Raw genomic sequence first — 11670 nt, forward strand, 5'->3', positions numbered from 1 at the left:
CATGATAATTAGTTGAAATGATAGCAAATTGATCATTTATAATTGTAGTGTAATTGAAATATAACATTTTCAACATTAATATAATATTCAATGTAATTAAATAAAATCTTATTATTTATATGGGTATGAAAGTCCCGAGTTCATTTTGAATTAGGTTTTATCAAATTAAATATGCAATTCTAACAGTTGTTTTTATATCAAATTGTTCATTTATAATTGTAGTGAAATTCTAATATCAGTTTTTTAACATTATTTAATAATCAATGTAATTAAAGTAAAATCTTACTGTTAATATACATGTAAATGTCCCTTGTTCAGACTGAATTAGCTTTTATCAAATTAAATATTCATTTCTAACAATTGTAATTATAACAAATTGATCATTCATCATTGTAGTGTAATTCTAATATAACTTTTTGACCAATATTATAATATTTAATGTAAAAAAAGTAAAATCTGGTTGTTAATATTTATGTAAATGTACCTACTTCTCTTTAATTTTGTTAATAGAAAGTAATATTTTCATTTTTTTAAATTGAAACTATAACAAATTGATCATTTGTAATTGTAGTGTAATTGAAATATAACATTATGAACATTATTATAATTCTCAATGTCATTAAAGTAAAATCTTATTATTATTATGGGTGTAAATGTCCCTAGTTCAGATTGAATTAGTTTTTATCTAATTAAATATTCAATGCTAACAGTTGTTACTATAACAAATTGATAATTTCTAATTGTAATGTAATTGAAATATAACATTATCAACATTAATATAATATTCAAAGTAATAAAAGTAAAATCTTATTATTAATATGGGTGTAAATGTCCATAGTTAAGATTAAATAAGCTTTTATCAAATTAAATATTCAATTCTAACAGTTGTAACTATAACAAATTCATAATTTATAATTGTAGTATAATTGAAATATAACATTATCAACATTAATATAATATTCAATGTTATTAAAGTAAAATCTTATAATTATTATGGGTGTAAACGTCCCTTGTTCAGATTGAATTAGTTTTTATCTAATTACATTTTCATGTTTAACACTTGAAATGATAACAAATTGATCATTTATAATTGTAGTGTACATCTAATATATAATTTTGAACAGTAATAAAATATTTAATGTAAAAAAAAGTAAAATCTTATCATAAATATGGATGTAAACATCAATAGTTCAGTTTGAATTAGGTTTTATCAAATTAAATATGCAATTCTAACAGTTGTTTTTATATCAAATTGTTCATTTATAATTGTAGTGAAATTCTAATATCAGTTTTTTAACATTATTTAATAATCAATGTAATTAAAGTAAAATCTTACTGTTAATATACATGTAATTGTCCCTTGTTCAGACTGAATTAGCTTTTATCAAATTATATATTCATTTCTAACAGTTGTAATTATAACAAATTGATCATTCATCATTGTAGTGTAATTCTAATATAACTTTTTGACCATTATTATAATATTTAATGTAAAAAAAGTAAAATCTGGTTGTTAATATATATGTAAATGTACCTACTTCTCTTTAATTTTGTTAATAAAAAGTAATATTTTCATTTATTTAAATTGAAACTATAACAAATTGATCATTTGTAATTGTAGTGTAATTGAAATGTAAAATTATGAACATTATTATAATTTTCAATGTCATTAAAGTAAAATCTTATATTTATATGGGTGTAAACGTCCCTTGTTCAGTTTGATTTATCTTATATCAAATTACATATTCAATGCTAACAGCTGTTACTATATCAAATTGATCATTTATAATTGTAGTGTTATTGAAATATAACATTATCAACATTACTATAATATTCAATGTAATTAAAGTAAAATCTGATTATAAATATGGGAGTAAATGTCCATAGTTCAGATTAAATAAGCTATTATCAAATTAAATATTCAATTCTAACAGTTGTAACTATAACAAATTGATCATTTATAATTGTAGTGTAATTGAAATATAACTTTATGAACATCATTATGATATTCAATGTTAATACAGTAAAATCTTATTGTTTATATTTATGTAAATGTACCAACTTCACTTTATATTTGTTAATAAAAAATTAGGTTTTCACTGATGAACTAAAATTTAGTATGTCTTACATATGTAAGAGGAAGACAACTCATGCAGTCGCTAAGGCCTCTAAAAAATTTTTAAGAACTAATAATACCAGTTACAATACCTTATATTTTGCATCGTATATAGAAATATATATACATACATACATAAAAACACATTCAACAAATCGGTTCTATGTGATAATAATAGGACTTTTAATTTTTATAATAATTTGTACTTAATTACACTTCAAATGGCAATTTTACATTAAATAATATAATTTAAAATAAAACTAAAAGTATCTGGTAAACGAAGAACTTTTTGTTTTCTTGTTGCTTTACTTTTCTCTTTTTAAACTAAAGTCCATTGTTTTCCTTGCAATACTCAACAAATTATTCTTCCAATTTATTCTGGATTTGTGTTATTTGATTCATGATTACTTCAAAACTAAAAGTAACATTGAAAATGAATAAAATAATGCTTTTATATTAGAAAATATAAGAATTGTTTTCTGGTTATAGCCAAAAAGACAAAAATATAATGATAACCCACAACTCATTTAAAAATTATTAATGGGTTTAAAATAATTATTTTATTCAATATCAAAATAATTAACCTGTATAGAAATAAAATAATAAAAAATTGTATAACTTACCATTTTTTGTTAATATTAATTTTGTTGAGTTCAGTATTCAAAAATAATGTGACATTCATTTTTTGAGAATCATCCTGTTAAAAAATTAAATTTAATTAAAGTTCATTAACACTTTGTTTATTTAAAAGTTACTTCAAAATGTGGGTGATGAAACTGTGCTTCCAGCACATGATCATCAGTCATTTCAGCAAAAGATTCACTTATCTCTCGTGGATAATTCAATCCGCTAAAATTGTACAAACCACAATGTACTGCTGGAATAGGGTATGCTCCAAATTGTGATGCTAAAAGTCTTACATTTTTTTTTGATACTACTTTGATTGTTCCATAATCAACATATAATAACTAAAAAATAATGAAAATAACTATAAAATAATTGAATTTTATGATCTATGGTTTAAAGTTAGCTAAATGAGCTTCCTATATAAATATTAACTTGCAAACTAAAACAAATTGTTATCCACTTATAGATTAATATTAACTATAAACGTATAAAAATCTTAGTTACTTTCACATTTTCTTCATCAACAATATTTAAAACCATAGCCCTGTGCCACAGATTAGAATCTTCATAGCATGAGGCACATGGCAATTCTGGAAGAATAAGCCTTGGTATAACTTGGTATTTTTCTTCATTTTTTTCGTAGTACTCTCTATAACAATATATAAGTTAGAAAGCTATAAATAACAACAACATAACTACAAATCAATGAAATAATAAACCAACTGCAATGTGTCCATGAATTTATTCAGATTATTGACTTCTGCTTCTAATTGAATATAAAATGAACTTGGGTTGTACACTTCAGAAACTATGACTTTTGCTACCTTTTGATCGTTCAACTTAATTCTGGAATACCTAAATTTCCCATTGCAGATATCCTTTCCAGTGTAATGCAATAAAAAATCATCAGCCTGTTCATAATACAAAACAATTTAGCAAAGCTTCAAATTATATTTTTATGATTACAACACGGATTAAATACATTTAAAATCAATTTATTGAAATTTATTTAAGTTAAAAATATTGATTAAAATGATTCAAACATCATTTAAAATAAAAATTGAATTATTATTTTCAATATTTTTCATAATTGTTCTACAAAACATAAAAATTATTGGAAAATCAAAAGATTTACTTTTTTTATGAAAATATAACACAAAACATAATAATATGTAGGTATTATCTTAAAAGGTAAAAGCTGTTTTATTACATACCATTAATAATACAATGGAACTGTTATCTTGGTGGTTTATTACATCTACATTTTTATTTTTCAAACATTCTGCATAGGCAAAAGGATCTATTGTAAACAGCTGATTATTTTCTATTTCAACCATTTTGTCTAAAGATTCAAACATGTGTTTTTCAGAAGAATAGCCATACTTTAATGGTTCATAAGCTCGGCCATATTCTGCCTAAAAAATATATAAAACTAAAATATTTGTTGTAAATAAAAACTATTTAATTTAATATATTACACAGTATAAAGACATCAATTCATTGAATTTTACACCATTCCGATGCTTATTAAAGAAATGAGAAAGATTATACAATATAGTCTTCGGAATATTTTTATAATACAGTGATGGATCTGAAAACAAAAAAAATTGTTTATTAACATATTTATTTTAATTATATATTTTATACATCAGAGGTGGCTTGAATATAATTTTTAAACACGCAGTATTATATTACAATGAAAAAATTTTGATGCATCATTAGATAGTTAAGTTTGTTGGATAGTCAATTAAGATGAGATACAATTAAATTAACATTTTAAACTGTTACATAATATGTACTTTGTATATCTTGTATATTATACTTAGATAATAATGATGAAAGTTAATTAATAGGATACAATAACTTTACTGGTTAGTTGGATTACACTAAAAAATAGCCATAAAAATAAATATCTACTATATTTATTATGTAACTATTATAATGAAATTAAAAAAAAAAATGTAATTGTAGAGTTTGACACTAAGTTTAATATCGATATAACACTGTCAAAATATTATCCTTTGGATCATTGAAGCCCAGGAAATACATACAATTCAACATGATGCTGCCTATAATTTCAGACAAAATTTAAAATATTACTCATAAATACAAAACGAGACATGTCTGAAAGTATATGACTAGGGCACAGAGGACCTAGCAAATGCACACACATATATAAATATATATATTCATTTGGTAAGTCATAGAACATTGAAAGTAAAATACAAGTTTATTTCATACTTTTCATAAGTTACACAAGAAATTTTACTTTGTTAAATTATGTATTTTTATGGTTTCTAGTGTAATTTTGCCAGTATAGAGTTTTAAATGTTATTTATAGGTATAATTTTTTTATAAATAATAAAGAAAATAATCAATACATTTCCAATTAAGTATACAAATAAGCGAATGAAATCATGTTTTGATTTTTAATATCAGGTATATTTATCGTTAGCTATAACCAACAACATTGAACGGATAATATTATATTTGAATTACATAAAATATACACACTTCCCATACATTAACCATACTAACCTTCTAAGATATCTTCTAGTTCACTTCGTCTATCAGCTTCGAATAGAACACAATTATTCTCATCATCATCAGTTACTTTTACATAAAATATAGATGGTAATTTGTATGCCATATCTCTGATACTTCTGAATCCATATTTAAAAAAATCAATATGAATGTTATATTCATTCTGTAAAATAATTAACCAATAGATTATTCTTTGAATGTATTTATTAATCGTTAAATATTTAATGAAATTAATTTCAAAGCAAAAATAAATATCTATTAATGATACAAAATATGTAGGTATCTATTTATATATATAAATTTTAACTAGCAAAGAAATGTATATGACATGTTTAAATAGAACCATTTTCTAATAAATAAAATACAATCAATTAAGTAACCATTAGGCCATTTCCTCAAGTTTAATAATCAATGAAATATGTGCTATAAGAAATATCCAAAAAGACTTTCAATTACACAATAAAACCTGCCAACTTCATACAGTCCTAGGTGATGGATTTAGTATAGATGATCATTCCAATGAAACAACGAATAGAAATTTGATATGGATATTAATAATTATTAAATATAACCCATAACCTACATTTAATACAATATATATTTAGTCCATCTTTGGAATGAGCAGTACACAGAAAAATGGTTCATTATTCTATCCTTGTTAAAAATCCCATTAATATATTATATTCTCACAATATAGGTACCATTAAATAGAGTACAATTCAAGAAATGGCTCAAGTAGACATGGCGTACGACAGAGACTATAAAAATAGAAACTATAAAGTCTTACCTAAACAATATTGAATCCTAAGAGAATATGATGTATACTTCTACAATAAAAAAATGAAAAACTACCAGAATATCTAAACATGACATGGACAAAACGTTTGCTTTTAAAGCAGATCTGTATAAAATAGCAGCAAAACTTTAATTAGGATTACCCTTAATCGCTTAATAAAAATAAGTTAGCATCTCACGAGGAGCTGTAGCAGATGTACTTTTCTTAAACAGCCTTGGCTCACTGTGTCACAGAATACTGTGATAAGGAAGCTCCCATAGCAAGTTGTGAGATGTCCAACTCAGGTACACCATGCATAATGCATATAATGTAGGGTATGCAAAATGAATGAATGAGAAAAAACCAGTATGCATTAGAATATAAAATGTGAATGGGCCCACTAAGAAAACAATATAATAGTGATATGGAATACATTATCAAAGTAACCCTGGCGGCAATTATCTGGCTGGACTCTTCAGATAATGATATTCAATGTAACATGATGTTTAAATCTTATAATATTTATTCACATCAGTAAAAATAATTTATTTTATCTTTTATCTAATACTAAAGTAATTTTAACTATTACAAAATGTCTTTATATTTCTTATGAACAAATAATAACGAAAAATTACTTAATCATTTTAATCAAATACTTACATAAAAAGCGTTTATAAAGTCGTTACACAATATACCATCTTTGTGTTTACTTAAAATTTGGCACATTTTAACTTTCATTGTATCCGATATCCTATTAGAGTAATACATTTCATAGGATTGTGTTGATTTTGCAGAACTGAAATAAAAAAAGAAAATCAGAATAATTAATAATAAATTTTAGAGAAAGATAGGGTTATCTAATAAAACAGTTTTAATAAGCACATGTTATTTCCGAGTTATATCTATATGAATTTATAAATAACACATGGTACGTTATTTAACGTAAAAACAATCTTGAATTCATAAAAACTAATATTTTTGAAAATAAATTATATTTTATTTAATTTTTAATTGTTGGAAAATAGCATTTTGGGATAAAAATTTTAATTTTTGCTATTTTTTATCAATATAATTTTTAATACCCTAACCACAAAAAAAAAATAAATAAATAAATAAATAAATATAATAATCAAAATCATATCCACGAGCATTGGTAGCATACCTTGGAGTGCTTTTTTCATACCTAGGAGTGTTATATTCACGTGTAGTAGAAATGGTATACTCATTTCTTTGATTATCAAGATTGTTAACACAAAATTTATAATTGGCAGATTTCGGCAAGTGATTATTACTACTTCTTAAAGTAGAAATATTTTTTTTAGGACGCTGCTTTTTTGTTTTTTGATTTACGACAAGTTCTCTGAGATGTGAAGTTTTTTCATCAACAATAAGTGTTACGAATGAGTTCATGTTTGGGTTTTGCGGTATCTAAAATAAAATAATGTACACTACAGTTAATTCAACATAGAATAAAATATTCTATATACCATGGAGTAGTAAGATTAAAAGCTGTATTTAATGCATAATAATTTTTTATAGCAATCATCGTCATTTTTCATGATTTACTACCCTTAGCAACCAGATAATTAAATCTAAATGCAACTATTTTGTGTAATTACAGAAGTGCCCTCAAAATTAAATAAACAAATTAACTATGATTATTTTTTGTACAAATTTATTGAATGCAGTTACCTAAAATAAGCTCTGACAATCATCTAAAAAAGTATTGCAATTTATTAATAAAATATTTTTTTCAACTTACTCTAAGAACATCAGACATATTTTCTAGTAACTCATAAATAGTCTTGAATCCCAAATGCTCAAATGATAAATGACAACCTTCAAAATCAGAGTAGTCAGTTGATATTTGCGATATTGTCACTTTACCCGGAGAGCTTGTTAAAACACTCCGTATAACCATCTTCAAGTAATTTAAATCTGGTTGTTCCATGGTGCATATATTAAACACCTATACAAAACAATATAATTATAATCATTATTATATTTCTAATTGTTGTACTGCAGATAAAATGTATTTTAAAATTTGTAAGTTTAAGTTATTTTAAAATTTCATACATTTGTAACAATTATAAATAAAGGACAAATTAGATTAAACAAATGTCGAGTAATTTTGCTTTGTAAATTTAAAATTATTAAGTAAATTGTGAATTAACTTTAATTGATAAATTTAAGATACTAATAATATATTAGTTTAATAACGTTAAAATATCAGTTGAAAAATTTTAATGGTATTATCATAACCTAACACGAGTGTACGAACGGTTAAACGTCAACGCTGACGGGCGTCAACAAATTCGCAATAACGTACTAACTTAAAACGCCAACACAGACGGTTGTCAAGACAAATGCAAAAAAGTACGAGCCAACGCAGGACTTCAACACAACTAGACCTCGAAAAACAAAAACAGTCGGCATAAAAAGATGGCGACAATAAAACGCTGTTACAACTAACCTAACCTCCACAACACGGCGTTGTCAACATTGACAACAATATAACATCTAAAACGATTATTTGCGCTAACTTATTTTGTAAAACCGCGTGAAACCGTAATTGCAATATAATACCCGTAAAATATTTAACAATCTCATAAATCATATTGTCTTATCGTTATTCAGTTCCAATTAATCTAATGACCATTTTCAATATTTTTGAGCACTCTGTTTGTATTGAATAATACAATTACAGACACACACGCACACACACACACGCACACACACACACACACACACACACACACACACACACACACACACACACACACACACACACACACACACACACACACACACACACACACACACACACACACACACACACACACACACACACATACACGCACAAAAAACACAAACAATCCTTGTAGAAGCGTTTCTCTAGTCATGAGTAAAGAAGAATTAGAATAAGCGAAAAAATATAATATAATTATATGCAAATCATATTACCCTCAATGGGTGTGATAGTCTAATACTCACAATTGAATCCAAGCCTGGCCGCGGATAAGAGCTGTGTTGCGACAGTGAACATGTGAACAAATGAGTCGTCTGAATTTCTTTCAGGCCACAGCAGGCACAACGCATTAGTCATTGGCACCGATGCGCGCGCAACAATACCAACGAGTGGGTGATGGTAAACACGGTAGTACATAACCTCACTTTTCACCATTACGGAGGTCAACAATTACAACAATTCTAGTAATAAAAATAATTTATAGTTATTGTTGTCACTTGCATCAAATAACATGCAATATACCTTAATTTTAATTTATAAATCAATCGTAGGTTTAATTAATGAATTTATTGTGGAGGTGAAAAATAAGATTATCAATTGACTTTATTTTTCGTTTTATTGGTTAACCTGGTAAAACAGCGTAGTGGCGTAAGAAAAAAAAAACAAAAAGTATGTCATACGAACAAAAAAAAAATAAATAAATAAATAAATAAATAATAATAATCAAAATCATATCCACGAGCATTGGTAGCATACCTTGGAGTGCTTTTTTCATACCTAGGAGTGTTATATTCACGTGTAGTAGAAATGGTATACTCATTTCTTTGATTATCAAGATTGTTAACACAAAATTTATAATTGGCAGATTTCGGCAAGTGATTATTACTACTTCTTAAAGTAGAAATATTTTTTTTAGGACGCTGCTTTTTTGTTTTTTGATTTACGACAAGTTCTCTGAGATGTGAAGTTTTTTCATCAACAATAAGTGTTACGAATGAGTTCATGTTTGGGTTTTGCGGTATCTAAAATAAAATAATGTACACTACAGTTAATTCAACATCGAATAAAATATTCTATATACCATGGAGTAGTAAGATTAAAAGCTGTATTTAATGCATAATAATTTTTTATAGCAATCATCGTCATTTTTCATGATTTACTACCCTTAGCAACCAGATAATTAAATCTAAATACAACTATTTTGTGTAATTACAGAAGTGCCCTCAAAATTAAATAAACAAATTAACTATGATTATTTTTTGTACAAATTTATTGAATGCAGTTACCTAAAATAAGCTCTGACAATCATCTAAAAAAGTATTGCAATTTATTAATAAAATATTTTTTTCAACTTACTCTAAGAACATCAGACATATTTTCTAGTAACTCATAAATAGTCTTGAATCCCAAATGCTCAAATGATAAATGACAACCTTCAAAATCAGAGTAGTCAGTTGATATTTGCGATATTGTCACTTTACCCGGAGCTTGTTAAAACACTCCGTATAACCATCTTCAAGTAATTTAAATCTGGTTGTTCCATGGTGCATATATTAAACACCTATACAAAACAATATAATTATAATCATTATTATATTTCTAATTGTTGTACTGCAGATAAAATGTATTTTAAAATTTGTAAGTTTAAGTTATTTTAAAATTCATACATTTGTAACAATTATAAATAAAGGACAAATTAGATTAAACAAATGTCGAGTAATTTTGCTTTGTAAATTTAAAATTATTAAGTAAATTGTGAATTAACTTTAATTGATAAATTTAAGATACTAATAATATATTAGTTTAATAACGTTAAAATATCAGTTGAAAAATTTTAATGGTATTATCATAACCTAACACGAGTGTACGAACGGTTAAACGTCAACGCTGACGGGCGTCAACAAATTCGCAATAACGTACTAACTTAAAACGCCAACACAGACGGTTGTCAAGACAAATGCAAAAACACGTACGAAGCCAACGCAGGACTTCAACACAACTAGACCTCGAAAAACAAAAACAGTCGGCATAAAAAGATGGCGACACTATAAAACGCTGTTACAACTAACCTAACCTCCACAACACGGCGTTGTCAACATTGACAACAATATAACATCTAAAACGATTATTTGCGCTAACTTATTTTGTAAAACCGCGTGAAACCGTAATTGCAATATAATACCCGTAAAATATTTAACAATCTCATAAATCATATTGTCTTATCGTTATTCAGTTCCAATTAATCTAATGACCATTTTCAATATTTTTGAGCACTCTGTTTGTATTGAAACAATTACAGACCACACACGCACACACACGCACACACACACACACACACCAACACACACACACCACACACACACACACACACACACACACACACCACACACACACACACACACACACACACACACACCACACACACACACACACACACACACACACACACACATACACGCACAAAAAACACAAACAATCCTTGTAGAAGCGTTTCTCTAGTCATGAGTAAAGAAGAATTAGAATAAGCGAAAAAATATAATATAATTATATGCAAATCATATTACCCTCAATGGGTGTGATAGTCTAATACTCACAATTGAATCCAAGCCTGGCCGCGGATAAGAGCTGTGTTGCGACAGTGAACATGTGAACAAATGAGTCGTCTGAATTTCTTTCAGGCCACAGCAGGCACAACGCATTAGTCATTGGCCACCGATGCGCGCGCAACAATACCAACGAGTGGGTGATGGTAAACACGGTAGTACATAACCTCACTTTTCACCATTACGGAGGTCAACAATTACAACAATTCTAGTAATAAAAATAATTTATAGTTATTGTTTGTCACTTGCATCAAAT

General features: G+C 26.3%; 1 protein-coding gene and 1 pseudogene across 1 annotated transcript; both read right to left on the reverse strand.

Moving 5' to 3' along the window:
• Nucleotides 1-2375: 2375 nt before the first annotated feature.
• On the reverse strand, nt 2376-11449 carry LOC126555799 (uncharacterized; annotated as a pseudogene).
• Nucleotides 7697-9166, reverse strand: LOC126555798 (uncharacterized). The gene is made up of 2 exons (XM_050210675.1): nt 9057-9166; nt 7697-8031 (listed from the first exon to the last, which is right to left on the reverse strand). Exons 1-2 carry the CDS (start codon nt 9159-9161, stop codon nt 7816-7818), a joined length of 321 nt encoding a protein of 106 aa, XP_050066632.1. The 5' UTR covers nt 9162-9166; the 3' UTR covers nt 7697-7815.
• Nucleotides 11450-11670: the final 221 nt, after the last annotated feature.

This window comes from Aphis gossypii, unplaced genomic scaffold, assembly GCF_020184175.1.
Source record: "Aphis gossypii isolate Hap1 unplaced genomic scaffold, ASM2018417v2 Contig01108, whole genome shotgun sequence".
NCBI lineage: Eukaryota > Metazoa > Arthropoda > Insecta > Hemiptera > Aphididae > Aphis > Aphis gossypii.

Bases quoted from the DNA above. Each gene is read 5' to 3' on its own strand.
- LOC126555798 (XM_050210675.1), bottom strand. From the start codon at position 9,161: ATGCGTTGTGCCTGCTGTGGCCTGAAAGAAATTCAGACGACTCATTTG. The intron at 8,032-9,056 runs GTGAGTATTAGA...TGTTTTGTATAG, and splicing joins GGCCAGGCTTGGATTCAATT to GTGTTTAATATATGCACCAT.